Source organism: Physeter macrocephalus, chromosome 7 (genome assembly GCF_002837175.3).
Source record: "Physeter macrocephalus isolate SW-GA chromosome 7, ASM283717v5, whole genome shotgun sequence".
NCBI lineage: Eukaryota > Metazoa > Chordata > Mammalia > Artiodactyla > Physeteridae > Physeter > Physeter macrocephalus.
In genome coordinates, this window is record NC_041220.1 from 72,307,137 (window position 1) to 72,327,136 (window position 20,000).

General features: G+C 36.8%; 1 protein-coding gene and 1 long non-coding RNA gene across 4 annotated transcripts in view; one reads left to right on the top strand and one right to left on the bottom strand.

Annotated features, from left to right (window-relative positions):
• Positions 1 to 6,586, bottom strand: part of LOC114486585 (uncharacterized) — a 10,897-nt gene extending 4,311 nt beyond the window's left edge. The window contains exons 1-2 of one of the 2 annotated variants that reach the window (XR_008617835.1): positions 6,068 to 6,586; positions 4,104 to 5,394 (exon numbers count right to left, since the gene is read on the bottom strand). This is a non-coding gene — a long non-coding RNA (uncharacterized lncRNA). Of the gene's footprint in view, positions 1 to 4,103 lie in introns of both variants that reach the window. The other variant, XR_003680575.2, reaches the window with a different exon arrangement.
• Positions 1 to 11,914, top strand: part of LOC102980158 (vesicle-associated membrane protein 8-like) — a 33,656-nt gene extending 21,742 nt beyond the window's left edge. For both annotated transcript variants that reach the window (XM_007127575.3, XM_028491981.2), the window contains exon 6: positions 10,804 to 11,914. In XM_007127575.3, coding sequence (XP_007127637.2) covers positions 10,804 to 10,941 — 138 coding nt within the window. In that variant the 3' untranslated portion in view covers positions 10,942 to 11,914. The remainder of the gene's footprint in view (positions 1 to 10,803) is intronic.
• Positions 11,915 to 20,000: the final 8,086 nt, after the last annotated feature.

A 20,000-nucleotide genomic window follows, 5' to 3' on the forward strand; every position in this document is an offset into this window, starting at 1 on the left:
GTGCTCCGCAACGGGAGAGGCCACAACAGTGAGAGGCCCGCGTACCGCAAAAAAAAACACAAAAAAACAAAAAAAAAACATACTAATAGAAATTAAAAGAATGAGACAAAGATGAAATAAAATATTAAATAATTTTTCTTAGGAAAATTAAAACTATGTCTCTCTAAGAAAAATTTTAATAATGTATTTTAATGATAGTGTGATTAAAAGTCAGATTTGATTACAAATGACTATTTTTTAAGTCTCTAAATATGGCAGGTAGAGTGTTCAAACTAGAAGCAGAGATATATCCTCTTTGTCATTTTCTTGTTATTTATCTTTGCCTTGTTAGTATAATTAAGCCACATGTCTACTTTAGCTTAGTTAAAACTAAATAATATTACCCATGTATTACCCATAATTCACTTACGCATATAAATTGTAGGTATTGCAATACACTACAAGAGAGTGGACAAAAGGGTCTGCAGTGGCCAACTCTGCATCACTGTGGAATTTCCCCTCTACCCTCAAAACATCTTAACTTTCATGATTTACCATTTTACATCATACCTAGGGAAGATGTCAGTGCCTATCCATATGTTAAATTTTAAATATTTTCATTTCCTTCTTGTTTTTTAGATTAAAATGAACAAATAGATATGGTTCTAGTATTATGTTCTTGCTCTCCAGTGGGTCATCTTTTACAACCCCCTGGGTTGCTACATCCCATTTTTGACCCACCGTTCTATAATATATACATAGAAATGGAATTGCTGGATCTTAAAATATGTGCACCTTTGAATTAGCCAAATGTTTCAAAATTGCTTTCCAAAGTGTTGTGCCAGTTTATACTCCCATCGGCGCTGTATGAGAGGCCCCGTCACTCCACACTATCTTTCCAAAACCTGAGATTATTAGATTATAACTTTTAACAATCTGGTAGGGGAAAGAAAGTAACTATTGTCTTGATTTGCAATTCCCTAATTTGGGATGACAGAGAGCAATTTTTGTTTATTAACCATTAGAGTTTCTTCTGTGAGTGGCCTGTTGATATCCTTTGCCCATTTTGCTAATGGGGTGCTTATCTTTTTTAATAATTTAGTATATATATAAAATACTAATTTTATAACTATTAGAATAATGAATGAGTATATAATTCTTCATCCTAATACTTAGTTGTAGAAAGTGTAAATATGTTCTCCCAGTATGTGGCTTGATTTTAACTTTGTGTATAGTGTCTTTTTTAGGACAGAAGTCTTTTCTCTTTACTATTTTTTTTATTGAAGTGTAGTTGATTTACACTGTTGTGTTAATTTCTGCTATACAGCAAAGTTATTCAGTTATACATATATAACAATATATATACATTCTTTTTTTATATTCTTTTCCATTATGGTTTATCATAGGATATTGAATATAGTTCTCTCTGCTGTACAGTAGGACCTTGTTGTTTATCCATTCTATGTATAAAAGCTTACATCTGCTAACCCCATCCTCCAATCCATCCCTTCCCAACCCCCTCCCCCTTGACAACCACCGGTCTTTTCTCTATGCCCGTGAGTCTGTTTCTGTTTCATAGATAGGTTCATTTGTGTCATATTTTAGATTCCATATATAATGACATCATATGGTATTTGTCTTCCTCTTTCTGACTTACTTAGTATGATAATCTCTAGCTGCATCCATGCTGCTGCAGATGGCATTATTTCATTTTTTTATGGCTGAGTAGTATTCCATTGTATATATGTACCACTTCTTCTTTATCCATTTATCAGGACAGACGTCTTTAACTTTCATGTAGGCAAATGTATCAGTCTTGCCCTTTATGCTTTCTGTGTCTTAAGAACGCCTTCCTTTCCCCAGGTTATAAAGATACTCTTATATTGTCTCCTAAAAGTTTTTATTTCTGCTTCCTAAACATGAATCTTTAAAACATCTGGAATTTTATTTTTGCATAAAATATGAGGTAGGAATAAAATTTTATTATTTTCTGTATAAATAACCAGTTGCCCAAACGACCATTTATTAAATAGCTCAGCCTTTCCCATTTGGTTTGTAATGCCAACCTTGCCACATATAATGTTTTCATATGTAAACAATTTTCATTCTTTTGATTCATCTGTATTATGTTCTTCTGATCTATTTCTATTTCCTTGGGCCCGTACTACACATTTTAGTTACTGTGGTTTTATGAGAAGTCTTAATATCTTATAGGGCAAGTTCGTCTACTTTCTCTTTTTTGGAAATTATGTTGGCAAGGCTTGCTTCTTTCTCTTTCGGGGAATTTTAGATTCTACATCTCAAGTTACACACACACACACAAAAAAAATTGTTGGGATATTAGTTGGAATTACATTAATATGGGGAGAACTGACACCTTTAAAATACTGTTTTCCCTTCTCTGAACATGCTATGTCTCTTCATTTTTCTAAGTCTCTTTCAAAATCTTTCAGTAGAGTTTTATAATTTTTCCCCTAAGGGTCTTGTACAACTTTTCTGAGATTTATTTCTTGATATCTTACTTTTTTGTTGCTATTGTATATGATATTTTTTAAACTACATTTTCAAAACAATTTTGGTTAATAGAAACGCAGTCAATTTTTGCATACTGATTTTGTATCCCAAGTCTTGCTGAACTCTTTTATGGTAATATTGTTTGTCTGTGGATTTATTTGCATTTTCTACATAAAATTCCATCATATATGAAAAATGACTGGATTTTTTTTAACCTTTCCAATATGTATTTTCTTTGCTTCCTTGCTCATGCCTCCCTCTCAAGTTAAAGGCAACTATCTTGAGGCCATTAGGCTTGGTTGGATAGGAACCTTATACCCTTAATCTGATCTCTAATGCAGGTTACAATCTTTTTGTAATTGAGGTAAAATTCACATAACAAAAAATTAACATTTTAAAGTATACAGTTCAGTGGCAATTGGTACATTCACAATGTTGTGTACCCACCACCTCCATCTAGTTCCAAAACATTTTATCACCCCAAAAATAAACTTCATGCCCATTAAGCAATTACTCCCCAGCCCCTAACAACCAATAATCTACTTTCTGTCTCTATGGATTTACCAATTCTGAGTATTTCATATAAATGGAATTACACAATCTGTTGTCTTTTGTGTCTGGCTTCTTTCACTTAGCATGATGTTTTCGAGGGTCATCCATGTTGTAGCATGTATCAGTACTTCATTCCTTTTTGGCTGAATAATATTCCATTGTATGGATTTACCACAATTTGTTTATCCATTCATCAACTGATGGACATTTGTGTTGTTTCTGCCTTTTGGCTACTGTGAATAATGCTGCTATGAACATTTGTGTACAAGTTTTTGTTTGAATAGTTGTTTTCAATTCTTTTATGTATGTACATAGGAATGGAATTGCTGGATTATATGGTAATTCTATTTTAACTTTTTGAGGAATTTCCAAACTATTTTCCACAGTGGTTGAACCATTTTACCTTCCCACCAGTAATGTAAGAGGGTTCCAATTTCTCCACATCCTCTTCAACACTTGTTATTTTGCCTTCTTCTTCTCTTTTTTTTTTATTATAGCCATCCTACTGGGTGTGAAGTGGTATCTTACTTTGATTTGCATTTCAAGTCATTTGCCCATTTTTATAGGTTTGGGGGGGGTTTGTAATTGAGGAAGGGTAGAATCTTAATGGGCATCTCATTGGCCTTGTCAATCTAATGTCTTATTATTTGGGCCCAAAAACCATCAGCTTATCCAATCTTCCAATGTTCCACATTTCTGCAGTCTCTCTATTCCTTTTCATTTCTTCTTGCAAACCAGCCAGTTGTTGCCTTGCTAAATGTAGCCAGTAACAAGAACTCACACTACTACCTTTCTATTTTCCAATCTTTTCTTCTAAAAGGACAGACTCAGTAGTATTTTGTCTGCCTTCCAAATTATCACAGGCAATAGTTTTAGCAAATATTTTACCCTGCAGAGCATTGGTCTTTATCTTTCCAGACTCTAATATCAGTTTCTTCTGTGCCTACCACCTGATGGCTAAGCCAGTGCTACATGTTTTAGAGTTCTGTACTGATAATAACAACATCTCATCCTACTACAATTTCACTATTAGAGAAACATTAGCTATACCAACATACCTCAAGTTTTCAGTGTTTTAACTCGACAGAGGTTAATTTCTCGGTTGTATAACAGTATAAGGCAGGCTTTCAGTGAGCAAACTTCCACAGGGTAATCCAGAAACCCAAGTTTTTTCCATTTTGTGACTCTGTCATTGCCTTTGGCCCCTCAGAATCTTTCAATTTCAGGTGGCAGCTGGTTAAACAGGGAGTGGAAGAAGCACATTTGCTTTGAGCCAGTTCAGCCCAAAAGTGACACCCATCATTTCTACTCACAATCTATTGGTAGGAATTAGTCTTATAGCTTTGCATAGGTACATGGGGTAGAGAGGGGACACAGCAAGGGGTGGGGTGAAGGACCTGAGAAATGGGGTCTGTGATTGGACAGTCTCTTGCCAGCAACAACTCTACATTATGGAAGGGGAACTCAAAGTCTTCAGTGGATAGCTGGCTGTCTTTATCACATCTGGAAGTTTATCACTAAAGGAAATTCTAAAGGAACTATAGATAGTGGTAAAGGTGTAGGTAACACTAAATGAATATTGACTGCAATATAGGTGATGAGAAGTGGTTGGATTCTGGATATATTCTGAAGGTGGAGCGAATTAGAGTTGCTGACAGATTGGCCATGAGGTGAGAGAGAGTCAAGGAAGACTCCAAAGCTTTGAGCCTAGTTAACAGGAAGGATGGAAATTGAGTAGTTTCATTGCTTTCCTCACGTGAGCCCAAAGGTTAGCCCGCTGTGAGCACTAAATCCTAAGCCCTGCCTGCATGGCAGAGGCCAACATCATCACCTTCCCAAATCCAGAGGAGCTGCACCATCAGTGCAACTTCTCACTGCTTTCCTAGGTTCCTGCACTTGGCCTTACTCTTACTTTCTTCCAAGATCAGTTATGCATTTAAAAGTTTGCTTCTTATATTTAATCTAGCATTTCTGAGTAGTAATAGTGCCAGGGTTATAGGGTTACATAATCCACTATATCACTGGATCTATTACTTTTTTATTAGATTATATCATGTTTCTTTCTTATCAGAAAAGAGGCAACATCTAAATCCCAGAAAGTTATAGCAAAAGAATTAAGAGATTTTTTTTTCACTTTACTGCCTTTCCTTCCAAACAAATACCACTTTTATGTATACACTGTATTTTCATGATTACATGGGAAAAAATGACTTCCTCTTTGAAGCCAGTTGAGTAGAAGCAGCTCAATAAAAGATTAAATTTGGGACTTCCCTGGTCGTTCAGTGGTTAAGACTCCCCACTTCCACTGCAGGGGCTGCCGGTTTGACTCCTGGTCGGGAAACTAAGATCCTACGTAGATGCCATGCGCAATGCAGCCAAAAAAAAAGGAAAAAAAAAAAAGGATGAAATTTGACTGAAATATTTTACAATTGTTCTCAGATTATTTTCACACAGATATCACATAATCATTCTCACTAAACCCTCTATTTTTGCCTAGCTAAATTAATTTTCTCTCTCTCTTGATCTTTTTGTAAAAGACCCAACTATTCTTAAAAAGCAGATTTGGCTTTTTAACAAAAAGTAGGCCAATAAGCTTCTGTCAGTCTGCCTACAGATAAATATGGGTCATGGATTTTAACTTGCAGATTAAACATATACATTTATTTTGGTATCCTCTCAAAATTCCAATAAAATGATAGGTAAAACAACAATTAGAGATTTTAATGTATAAACCACTAGGATTTTTTAGAAAAAGAACAAGAGAAAAGAAATTTCAAAATTTTGGAAGCTAGGAAAATGGGTTCTGAGTACTTAATAGCCTCATTAGAGCAATAAAAGCTCGAAAAACAAGCTTATAGCACAAGATATTAAGATGCCAAATGATCCAGGGCATAGAACCTTGGAAAGGATCAGAAATTGGACACACATCGTACTTCTAAAAGGAGACACACGGTACTTCTAAAAGCAGTATGGGTCTAGAAAGAAGAGATTGGGTATAAAGTCTTTAAAAGGAACATTTTACCTGTAGAGCCCCTTCCCGACTTTTTACAGCCACAGTTTCCTCTCCTTACCCCTGACAAAGGATAATAAATTGTATTATCTAAAGACAACAGACCTAAGAGATTCTAAACTCATTTACCAGGTGCAGTTAAGGCCAGAGTGACCATCATATTAAAATTAGGTGGACTAAGTAAAAATCTGCATCCTGAATAGGGTGACCATTCCCCAACCTCTCTCCCAGTCAGCTTCACCCAGGCAGGAGATTAGAGGATTCCTCCCTAAGAAAACTCACGAGGCCAAGGAAAAAAGACCTACAGATACTGACCTACAGATATTGAGGCATTCGCCCAGTGAAACAGTCAGGTTCATACCAGATTATCCTATAGTGAAGCCCACCAAATGATAGCCCTCACTCACTCATATGGAGTTCCCAATCATCATTTTAGATCATGAGATATTTGAGAAAAATCTCTATAATAAAAAAAAAATCAAAGTAAACAGAAAAAAGGAACTCAGACAAAACAGATAATGCAGAAGCAAAAGAAAGCTTCATTAAAAAAAAATATCTCTGGGGGGAAGGCTAAATTAGAAGTTTGGGATTAACATAAACACACTACTGTGTATAAAATAGATAACCAATAAGGACCTACTGTATAGCACAGGGAACTATACTCAATATTTTGTAATAACCTATAAGGGAGAAGAATCTGAAAAGGAATATATATATATACACACATATACATATGTATGTATATCTGAATCACTGTGTTGTACACATGAAACTAACACAATACTGTAAATTATACTTCACTTTAAAAAAGCAAACAGGGCTTCCCTGGTGACGCAGTGGTTAAGAATCTGCCTGCCAATGCAGGGGACACGGGTTCGAGCCTCATTAGAGCAGTAAAAGCTGCTGGTCCGGGATGATCCCACATGCCGTGGAGCAACTAAGCCCATGCGCCACAACTACTGAGCCTGAGCTGTAGAGCCTGCGAGCCACAACTACTGAGCCCGTGTGCCTAGAGCCCATGCTCCGCAACAAGAGAAGCCACCGCAACAAAGAGTAGCCCCCACCCACCACAACTAGAGAAAGCCCACGGACAGCAACAAAGACCCAACGCAGCCAAAAATAAATAAATAAATTTATTTTAAAAAAAAAAAAGACATCTCTAATGTCTTGGGAGAAATAATAGAAGACAATATTGTACAACCCTGAAACAAGAATGGAAAGCTATATAAAAGCTTATTCATAGAACAAAAAGGTCTTTTGGAAGTTAAAATAACAGTAAAGGGGACTTCCCTGGTGGCACAGTGGTTGGGAGTCCGCCTGCCAATGCGGGGGATGCAGGTTCGGGCCCTGGGCCGGGAAGATCCCACGTGCTGTGGAGCAACTAAGCCCGTGGGCCATGGCCGCTGAGCCTGCACTTTGGAGCCCACGTGCCGCGGCTTCTGGGCCTGAGTGCCACAGCTGCTGAGGCCTGCGTGCCTGGGGCCCATGCTCCGCAACGGGAGAGGCCGCCGCAATGAGAGGCCCGCGCACCGCAACGAGGAGTGGCCCCTGCTCGCTGCAACTGGAGAAAGCCCACGTGCAGCGACGAAGACCCAACGCAGCCAAAAATAAAATAAAATACTAATAAATAAATAAATAAGCAACAGTAAAATTTTTAAATTAAAAAGAGTGATTGCAATATAAAGTTGAGATTTCTTTCAGAGAGCAGAGCAAAAAGAGAGAGAAAAGACAGAGAATCAGTCTAAGAGATCCAACATGATTAACAGGATTTTCAGAAAAAGAAAATGAAGGAATCAGAGGGGAGAAAATCAGATTAATACAAGAAAAAATCCTAGAACTAAATAACATGAATTTAGATTCAATGAACAACAAAAGAGGATCATAGCAGGGCATGTAATGTTGCAATTATAGAACGTTAAAAAGGAAGAGAAGATTCTGAAGGTTTTTAGAGAGAGAAAAAACAAAGACTTGGCAATTAGAATAACAGATTTTGCAAAAGCAATATATGGGTGCTAAACAAAAATGAAGGAATGCTTTTAAAATTCTGAAGGAAAATTATTTCCACACTAGACTTCTATACCCAAATTACCAAGGGTAGAATAAAGACATTTCTAGGTATGTAAATTCTCAGAAACATATCTCCCACTCACCTTTTCTAAGAAGTTTTCAGCAGAAATTTTTCACCAACAGAAGGAAATAAATCAAGAAAGGGAACGAAATGAGACCGAAAAAACAAAAGGCCCAGCACAAGAGACGGGCATTCCCAGGATACTGGTGCAGAAAGATCTGAAGATTAAAGCTATAGGTATAGCAAACCTAGACCCCAAACAAACCACATTGGAGTAGATCAAAAGGCTCTGTGAGGAGCTTCAAGATAAAGCAGAAGGATCCAACAGACGAGCCATCAAAGGAAAGATATTTTCCAGCTCCTTTGGAGAGTTTGGGAATGAATTACTGGTTGGTAGATTAAAAACTAATAAATGAAAACATTTTAACTACCTACCTATTATTAGCTCTAGAGAAACCAAAAGCTATACATTAAAGTCAATGTAGTCAAATATGCTCCATGTCTCAGGGAACAGTTACAAAGCTTTAATTAAATAAAAAGAATAGAAAGAAAGGAAAGGTGTGTGTTTGGGGAAGGGGGGTTTGGAGGTATGGTAGGAGTTATATCCCCTTTTCTATAGTTGGAAACAGGAAAAGTCAAGAAAAAAAAAATATATATATATGGTTTCTAGCAATACAGAGGAAAACAAACAGCAGGAAAAAATAAACAGCTAAATGAGGTGCATTCAACAAGTATTTACTGAGCACCCACTATATGTCAGACACTGTTCGAGGTCAGGGTTTCTCAACCGTGGCACACTCTGGACTGTCCTATGCATTGTAGGATATTCAACAGTATTCCTGGCTTCTATCCATTAGATGCCCAGTAGCACCCCTGCAGTCATGACAGTCAAAAATGTCTCCTGATACCGCCAAAAGTCCTCTGGAGGGCAAAATATCCCCAGGTGAGAACCACTGTTCCAGCAAATAGAGATACAGCAATTAACAAAACACACAAAAAAGAGCTGAAAGTGATTACCTCTGAAAAACGGGATCAGGTTTGAGAAGGAGCAGGGCAGGAAAATGCAGTTTTTACTCATAAGCCTTAAGAATTCTGACTTTTCAAACTATATATACACACTATATTAATAAAAGAGAATAATCTAAGAGAAAGATATAAAGTCCATTTATACCTTCACTGTTTCTACACGAGGCAGTAGAGTCATGCAATTCTAGATTTGAATTCCAGCTCCACCACTTACTTTAAATCAGAGGCAAGTAACTTAAACCTTTCTGAGCCTCATTTTCTTCAACACTATAAAACAGGAATATTCACCTAAGGTTATTGTAAGTATTGCATATTATTATGCAAAAATACATATAATGCATGTCCTATAGTACCTGCACTTTAAGCATTCCATAAATTATAACATCTTGGAAAGTATACGTAGTCACTAGCTTCCATACGCCAGATCCTTGAGAATAACCACCAGCATCTTGGATATATAAACCTGGGGCTCTCATAACTTGTCATACACTAGAGTCACGAGGCCATCTGAGTGGCATACCAAGACTCATGCCATTTATAGCATGCACTGTAATCATGTACATACCTTGATCTTGTTCTTGGAAAATCACCATATATACTGAGAGTAAAAAAGCAGATCTGATGCATGAAGAAAGATAACTGAGGTATGTTAGAGTTTTACTCATCCAGGTGGCAGATAGCAGAAATCCATGTAAGCATCAAGCAATTTATTTGTATCATGACTATATGAAAAGCAGTTACATATATTTTAAAAATAAAAAGTAGACCAAATGAAAACAATAAAGCATACTTCAGGGGGTGGGGGTAAGGATTTTACAATTTCGTGTGACTGTGTTTCATTTCTCTCCACTGCTCCTTGGATTCTTTCAATAATCTTAATAAAATTTAATAAAAGTGAGCTATTTTGTTTAGGTTCATTAGGTTAAGATATGAAACTTTTTGTATCGTACTTAATGAAATCCATCTCATTATTCATCAAAATTATAATAATGGCATAATTTATTCTTATATCCAGTCTCGATATACTATATTCACTATCTCAGTTAATCCTCACAATCTGGGCTACTATGTGGCAGATACTATCATCCTCATTTAATAGATTTAGTCATTCATTTTTTCAACAAATACTATTAAAATTGAACACCTGCTCTATGTTGTTCGCTGTTGGGAATATAGCAGTGAATGAAACAGACAAAAAATCCCTGCCTTCATACAACTTACATTCTCAACACACAACAAATAAGTAAAATGTACATATTGTTAGATAAGGGATAAGTACTTTGGAGAAAAATAATGTATTGAAGAGGAAGAGGGCTTCTGGAATGGAGATGATGGGGTAGCAATTTTAAATAGGGTTATAGGGGATAGTGGAATTTAAGTAAAATCATGATGTAAAGATGAGGAAACTGAAGTTCAGAGTTAGTAACTTATTCAAGGTCACAAAATTAATAAAGCCAATAAAAGTATAGCTGAACACAATAAAGAATCTTGGTGCATCATTTTATAACAGCTGCTCAGACGTATTGAGACTTTTTGTGATTGGTCAAACCCAAATTAAATCTGTTCTTCTAAATCGTTCTAATAAGTATTGTAGTGTGCACATTAATCCAGAAATGGAAGGAAAACATTAAATTTGTGTTTATTTTCATTTCAGGCCAAAGAATCCCCCAAAAAAAGAAAGATTCTTGGGAGGATATGGTGGAAACACTTCAAAAAGATTATAGTCATCACCATGGCCATTCTCCTTTCAATAATCATCATTCTTTTAAGTACAAATGTAATACCAGCTTGACCCTTCTCCCCATCCCCAGCAGGTACCAATAAATTGTTATATGTAATTATAGAGTTCTACAACCAACAATTACAAAAGCCTTCTCTAGTGGTAGGAGGAATGGAGGAAAAGGGGGTTGGAAGTATTTCCTTGTCCCTTTAGTGTTCCTTGACTCTTGTCTTTGTACCTCTCCCATTTATGTAAACCCATTTGTTTTTTTTTTTTTTTTTACCACTGCTCCACTACTCTTCTCTTTGTTAATATTACAAGCACATACCCTGAAATCAGAGTGCCAAGCTTCAACTCTCCACTCTGCCACATACCATATAGATGACTTTGGACAAGTTGGTTAACCTTTGACCCTGTTTCCTCATCTTTAAAATGGAGCTAATAATAATAATATCGTATAGAGTTGTTGTCTACCACATAGAAAATGCTATTTAAGTGTTAACTATTACTTAATAGGAAAGATGATTGCATTTATGGCATTGATTAAATCCCCATCATCTTACTCCTTACTCAGAAATGACCTTAAAATTCCCTTAGAAACAAGAATCCTTACATGAGTACAGTCCAGATACACATTCACCTCTTCTACATACTTTCATTTGAAATGAAAATTCAAACCATTGTTTTATACTAGGCATTTCTTTGGGTAAAGATTAAAAAATTAGGAAACTTTATCATTTCTCTAATAAATCACAGGTCATGTCTTCTATTTTACCCCCCTAACAGGTTTTTTCTTTCTTTTTAACTGATACACTTCATCCAATAACCTTGACTCATTAAGATTTCTAAAACCCAAAACGTTCAACTTCACTTCGCAGTTGGTTACAAGGTTTCATGAATTCTATTTCCTAAGTGGGATGTTGAGGTCTAAAGTAGGTTTTAAAAATCATAAAAATCAGAGTGATCCATGGGGAAGAATAAAAAGATTAGAACAGGGGTTCCTGACTACTAGAGAACTCATTTTAATTCTGATAATGATCAAATATCAGCATTTTAAATAGGTCCCAATTCCTCCAGCACAATATCACCTTTCCATTCACAAAATATTTTTTAAAGCATTTTAAATGTTAGAAACTTTTGGAATTTCTGTTATACCCAGGAAAAGAAATATAGTCTGACATATGTACTAAGTGCTTTGGGGGAGAGGTGTCTCATTAAATTTTACAATGACATGAAGAGGTAAAAACTATTAAGTTAGTATAATGTAAAGCACATAAAACTGGCTGGCACGTGCTATGTTAATGTTAGTTCATATTATTATCTTTATTTTGCATATGAGAAAATAGCAAAGTTAAATGGCATGTTCAAGATCACACAGCTAGAAAGCTGAGAATTTACCGATTCAAGTACCGACTGAGGTATATAGCCACGAAACCCACGTTTAACTCAGAGTATATTATCTGACCCCTTAAATTAATTGGGGGCCAGACAACACACATCAGTACTATTTTGCTTTGGACCAGGTTAGTAGGTTGTTTTGCGGCGGGGGCGAGGGGTAGAGATAGGAATCTGAAGGAATATTGTGAGAGGAGATACTGTCATGCATTTTGCTGCCATTATTTTTGTAGCCGTATAAAATTTGCCTCCAATTCTGTAATTTATAATTATGTACAAAACAATGTATTTGTATCCTGATTGCCAGTGAATACTAGCATATTTATTGCTAGAAGACATCAAATTTAACACCTAATCTAGCCACCACACCACCCCCAATTTTACATTTTAGAATGCCAAGACCCAGAAGCCTAAAAAATAAATAAAATGCCTTTGCAACCTCCCTCCACTTGCAGCGTGTTTAAAGCACAGGCTATCACCCTGGTTCCAGGAAGCACGTCCCATGTAATATCTGTTTTCCTAGGCAGTCTTAAATAGAGTTTAAGAGTTTTCCAGATGACTTCCATTTTTATGAACTGTTGAAAGCTGCTAGGAAGAAGTAAGCAAAGCACTCATTTAGTAAAGTGTTTCCCTGCTATTTGTGCAACATCTAGCAGAATGTACCTGAGTAGAAACAAATATTAAGACAATCTTAGATTTTTCATTTATGTATTCAAATATTGTTGAGTTCCTCCTCTGCACCAGAAGAGTCCTAAATCATTAGGATTTATTCTAAGTTACCACATTGATAGAGATATAACAGATGTTTGAGAAATTAATGGCTGTATATAGAAGTATAAGAAATGGTCCTGATCCTAAGGGAAGCTTACATTCCAGTTGAGGAGGCAAGACCAACAAAGATCATAAACACGTTAAAATAACATCTACTAAGTGATGCATTGTGTGGCAGGGAAAAAAATACAAGAAAGATAATGATCAACACTGGCTCCAGTCACTGAGAAAGATTTGCACGCTTGTAAGTGGGATGGGAATTGAACCTTATTAGAAATCAAATTTATCTCAATAGGTAAAGGCAGTCCAGTATTAAGTTACTGAGCACTGATATGCCAGTAGCTGCTGAAGTACTTTATTTTTATTTAATCCTAACAACCCTGAGGTGGGTACTATTATTATTTCCATTTTACAGATAAGAAAACTGAAACACAAGTTAGGTCACTTGCCAGAGTCCACTGGGCTAACATAGTAAGAGGAAAAAAGATGAACAAATGAAGACACTGCTTGCTGTGTGGGTGGAGAAAGTGGACTAGACCTTCGGAGTTCAGTCGTGCATTCATTCATTCACTCAGATGGACTGCAGCAGAGCTCAGCCTTCGGTTCTCTTCATTTCCCACACTCTCCAAGGTGCTTTTTTACACTCCCATGGCATTGCCTTCTCCAGCAATAACCTTCTGAATTCCAAACCATTTTCTCTACCGGAGACATCCACTTGGATAACGTGCAAACACCTCAAATATTAAATCCTAAAACTCGTATATATCCTTCTTCCTTTTCCCACAAAACTGCTTACTGGACCTTATCTCCTGTGTCTATAAAGGGGATCACAGCTATTCTGTGATCCAGACCTTAGTCTACTGACTCCTCCCTTCTGCTTATCTCCTTTTCCCAAATTACTCACCAAAATCACGGAGCTTCCACATGAAATCTCCTGAAGACTCACAGCAGAGAAACCCAGAAGAGTGACAGAAGCAAAAGTAGGGAGTCCCTGCAGGTGCCCAGGCAAGCTTCAAAAAGAGCACTCATCCCCATCATGGTGGGCATCTAGGTGTGTCTACTCCCCTCAAGCCTTTTTTTGTATTCGGACTGCCTAACACATACAGACAGACATTAACATTTGGTACTTTTTCATATGCATGATTTCCATAGCTCTTAAACATGATCACAGCAATAAATATGAAGCTTTGGTTTTCAATGCTCAGCATCAGAATCACCTGGGGATCCTAAAAAGACAGTGTAGGCTGTCTGGGCTCCAAACCTGAAGATTCTGCTTAAGGTTGGGATGGCACCTCAAAGTGTATGTGTTTAACCCCATTCAGTGTATGAAGCTGAGAACGACTATCAAAGCACTTTTCACATACCTATCATTTAATGTCCATCCCTAAAGAACATCTAATTTTACAGTTGGAAAAACTGATGCTTGTTGGAGAAGTTCAATTTTATTTGCCCAGCATCACAGGGCAAATGACAGAGTGGGACCTCTGAACCATTCACTTGAAATATCTATTCCATTCAACATATTAAACCAGAATTTTAAAAATATCTACAAAATAGAATGCCCCACACCTTTTAATAAATCTGAAAGATTTTAATTGTTTTGAAAATTCGTTATCTCATTATAGTCTTCGCAGAAGCTAAACAAAATGCATTATTTAATTCCGGCCTGATTTTTAGACAAATCACAAGCTGGTTACAGGAAAACAGGTCATTTGAGGGGAAGCCCCTGCTCAGCACCACACCATGACCCACCATGATGGGAACCTCTCTCCTGGCAAGCCAGCACTGAGTGACCCACATTCCTTAAAGAGTTCTCAAAGGAACGTAGGAAACGTAATAATGAAATGATACTGTTAGGTTTTTTCTGTATTTACATTGAGTATGGGTACCTTGGTTAACATTATTGCTATTGTACACATCTAATTCGATTTGCCATTTTTTGAAAAATTTGTCTGCATAGAGAGTAAATGCATTCCCAGCCCTTTTAGTGGTTTCACTACAATTTGACAGCAAGCCCAGTAGAGGCTAAAGACTGAACATCCCCATATAAAATATTCCTACTCTTGGTATCCTTTCTCATGAACATTCTGGAGAAAACTGTAAACTGCTCTTTTTCTTCCATCAAAATCTCAACCTGTAATACTGTTTAACCAATTATGCATCGCTAACTTTAAAAAGAATCCCGTCATTTAACATTGTCATTTTAAACATGACAGTAGTTGCCTTACCTTCCCAAATAAGAAAATAAGACCTACATTATTTCAAGAAATTCATCCAAGAGGGGAAACCTTAAATTAAAAAAAAAAAAAGACAGTGCAAAAAATGCATGACTGCTGTTAAGAGTTTAATTTTAAGACAAAAGCACTACATTATAATTTAAACATAATCTTTCAGAAAAGAAAGTTTAGTGCAAATCAAAACCCCATTAAAGCCCACTATAAACTTCACATGTAGATTCTAGAAGTAGGCTTCTAGAACTGGAAACACTTGGTTCCAACAAAATCTGCTTAGGGAAAATGTCTTGAAAATGTCAAATGGTACAGAAAACATTGTTGGTTTAGAATCAAGTCAACCAGGTTCTAAAAAGACATGCTGATAGGTCTTAATACATGTAACTAATTAGTTGTAGCATGCTTTATCAATTACTGTAGAAGCAATTTACAACAAATTTCTGATTATTTCCAAGTTTTATTGCCTTAGCCAATCTCTTAACTACACTGCAATAATTATATAGCCATCTTCCAATTTCTACTTTTAAAAGGGTTCCACTTCATCAGTCTGAGATTGGCAAATGTTCTCTAAAAATGTGATAAAGCCCTGTGTAACCCAAGGCCATCCATACAACAAAGGGGCAATTATATAATTCCTTTTCTCAAGTATTTATTCAAAACATAGCTTTCCATGACATGTTAAATGTCACATTTAGGTACTGGCATAATACAACTGTTAAGTGTCTTCCAATACTTTAAAGAAAAATTTCAAATAGCCAGGAAAGTAACCTTGCTTTCAAGTTCTAAAATACAAACAGAATATAGCCTACACAAATAAAATGTGTATCAACTAACCTTGAAATAAACTATCTTTCCCAACACAGAGCAACTTAGGTAAGTTTCTCAAAACAGAATCCGATAACCCTAATATCAATGTTTAATTAGAACCTATCTGTACTTTCTCTGAAGACTTTAAAGAATTCCTCCCATGCCAACTAAAATAACTGATTTGGACTGCTGAAAACAAGGAACACCTTGCTCTTACTTAGGATTTCATTCCTACAAAGTATCTCACCCTTTTTAAGTAATAAAATAATTTTGTAAAGTCCTTTTTTCATGCCCTTTAAGCACCTGTCCCCCCAAATTATCCACCTCTACAGAGCTTACTGGAGAAAATGAACATTTAGCAGTTACCCCTCTGCTGTCTTCCTAAATTACATATTCCCTTGGATCCTGCAGTCTTTACCCAAAGCTACTATACTATAGCCACTTATAAAGGGAAGCTGTTGGAATTATCTCCTTCATGAGAATCTAAGACATGCTTATGGACAACAGGGCAATATATAACTAGCCCAACTCAAGACAACAGAAAAAGTCAGTTTCAAACAGAGTTGCTGATTATCAATTAATAATAATGGAATGAATGAATGAAGTTAGTGACAAACCAAAGGGAGCAATATGCAGGCAACAGGGGAATGTACTGCCTCTAAAGAGTTCAATACCAACCACCGACCCCCACCACCTCCCTTCCCCAGCATGGTACACACTACTGCTCGTTGTCCTCTTGTACACTCATTAGAATGCTAAGTCTGTATTTTTTTTCTTTCAAGCTAGACTTAGGGTCCATGATTAAAATGCTTGAGTGGTATAAGTTTTATGAAACATGCACCTTTATTTGTCTTTACACAAGATAAAAGTAAAAACAGAAAAACAAAAAAATCCTTATGAAACAGCAAGCTTAACTCTAACCACCTTAAAACAAGTCCTTACAACTTCAGTGTAGGTAAGATCACTTTGTGTGTGTGAAATACAGAATCGCAGGGAACACCTCCAAACAATACTGATTCTGATATAAATAGCCTGCAGATCTCTTTGAAATACCAACCAGATTATAATCAACCCTCCCCCAACTTTCCAGATTATAGGCAATTGACAGCAATATACAGCCCAACCCACCAATTTACACAACTGGATCTTACTAGAATCATGTTACACATGCAAAATTTCAGACTAGACTCCTAATTATAGCCAGTAGTGCAGAAAGGATAAAGTATGCATTCTTCTCAACTTTTCAAAAGTAGGTAGTAACAGTCAGTCTTCATGAAGTCTGGGGTCATCCTTAAGTATTAGTAAACTGATAAATTGCACTACTAAGTAAACTGCATCCAAAGAAATTTATTTATTTAGATGTGCATCCATTATGCATGGATCTAGATTTGTACATTTCAAGTTAATCTGACTCCAAACCAAATAAAACTCATTATACATTTCAGGACCAACACAAATACTGGGTGGAGAGTGGGATCAGTCCTGTTTTAAACTCCCAATACCTCAAGGCCATAAACATAAAGTACTTCTGAAGTACAAGACAACTTCAAAGAACTTTCCCAAGCACTAAAACAAAGCACATAAAGTACAGAATACATAGACCTAATAATAATCAGCTCCTAATGTTATTGAGACTACCTTTCAAAACTATCTCAGCATGAATGGCACCTGGACAGGTGTCCACACACTATATTCTAACTTGTATACAACAAAGAACAGTGAAGCAATTGCCATCCCAATGCGGAAAGAGTAATGTGGTAATAAGACCTGCAACCTTATAATACATATTTGAAGGTTAGAAAAGGAGTAAGAGGAAACCCAGAACCCCAGGAAGAGAGATTAACTAACTCACCTGGTAGCAAACATCTAGTAAACCAAAAGGTATCAAAATTTGACTTAGGACAACAGACCTAGAAAGGGGGGTTGGTAGCTCTAACAGGGTCTACAAAACTGATGGGAGAACTGAAATCAAAGCTTCCTAACACTGTCCAATAGGTAAATGAGATTTGTTCTATAATAAACTAGCAAACTACTTGTAAACTTCTACTTTGCTGGCCAAATTTTAGAATGGTACTGAACTACTTACATTTTGTCTCCCCAAATCTGTCATTACCACACACAAAAAGGGTGCTAAAAGTAAACAATACCACTTCTGGTCTCTTCTGAAATCCTACTAAAACCCATTACTTAAAAAGGCTGGGGGGGGGGACGCAACATAAAAAATATATAAGGTCAAAGAAAATGGGAGAGGGAATTCCCTGGCAGTCCAGTGGTTTTAGACTCTGCGCTTTCTTTCATTGCCATGGGCACAGTTCAATCCCTGGACTGGGAACTAAGATCCCACAAGCCATGCAGACAAAAAACAAACAAACAAACAAACAAAAAACAAAAAGAAAATGGGAAACTACAAAATTTTGGAGGCTGCAAACCTTTGAATAAATGGCAATTGACTAAGGAGACAAGAAAACTGAATATTCTGTCAGCAGTGAGGATATTTCAGATTGTACCACAGAACCCCCAAAGGCTTATTAGCAATCGGCAGCCCACGTATCTCTGTAAACAGAGGTAAAAGGAACTAAAAGAGGATTGGTTGAAAGTCTGTTTGACAAGCAGTTAAACCTCCAGATCCCCTCTGTACTGCTGGACAGCTGAACTCTTCCATCCTGGCAGAAACTCGTCTGAAGCAGGTTAAGAGGGTGGTCTTCGGACTCAATAGGCATACAATGATGAAAATAAAGGAGTTCAAGTAGTTTACTTGTTCAGATCCCTCAGGTTTCTCCCCTCACTGGGATCTCAGAACACTGGCAGCCACGTTTTTTACCCTCCAGGCAGCAGAGTAGGAAAAGACTTCTCTGATGAACCTGATCAGCTCAAGGAAGGAAAAAAAAATGTATCAAGAGGTTCCTCAATAAAATGACACAGCCCGATCACCCAGTAGTGAACCCCATGGTTGACAAGTACCCATCCCTCAGCCCCACAAATTTATAACATCCAAGCTGCTTTAAAAATGCTGCACTCCTACTAAATATGAGACAAGGATCACCAAACATTTGAGGAAGATTATAGGCAGAGGCCAAAGCAACAGGAAAGAAAAGCATCTTGGAAGAAACAAACTCTGAAAGTTATTGTTAACTTTAGACTTGAATAAAAGATAATGCACACCCATGTAAGAACAGGTTACTACTTACAACACAGGTTGGAGGAAGAGGTCTTAGATATTAATGACTGAAATCAAAAACCTTAAAAAAAGTTGAAAGATTAAGTTGTAAAAATCGCTCAAAGGATAACAGCCTGCAATGGAAAATAGGAAAACCAGATGCGCAGGGCTCACACCCAAAAAACAATTCTGGAGGAAAGACGGGGGTGGTGAAGGACAAGAGGAAAGATCAGCTCCAGTAACATTTCCCAGGATTGAAGAGCATGTTTACACAATGACAGGACCCACTGAGTGCTCAGCACAATGGATGAAACAAACCCAAGATAGTCATGAAATTGGAGAACACTGATGATAGTGGTAAAACCCTAAGCATTTCACATGAATGATGAAAAATCAAAACAGCATCAAATCTCTTCACTAAACCTTGAATTCTCTATTGAGCCAAACTAGTAATTCAGTTACGAGGATGGAATAGACCTTTATAGATGGGAAGGCCTCAGAAGCAGGAAGATGGGCTATAAAAAAGCAAGCCCTGGGATTCAAGAAATAAAGAACCTAAGTTGACAGGCACAAGGGAACGCCCCAGAATGACGGAAAAGCCCCAACTCAAGTTATTCAACAATTCTGAAGAGCAAGAAGTTCAGATTGAAATATAGAAGACCTAAGAAAAACATGAAGCTGACAAATGGATTTGTATAAAGGGAGAGTTTTTCAATTCTGTGCAAGTCTGAAAGTAAATTACAGCCCAGTACACAGAAAAATATTCATCT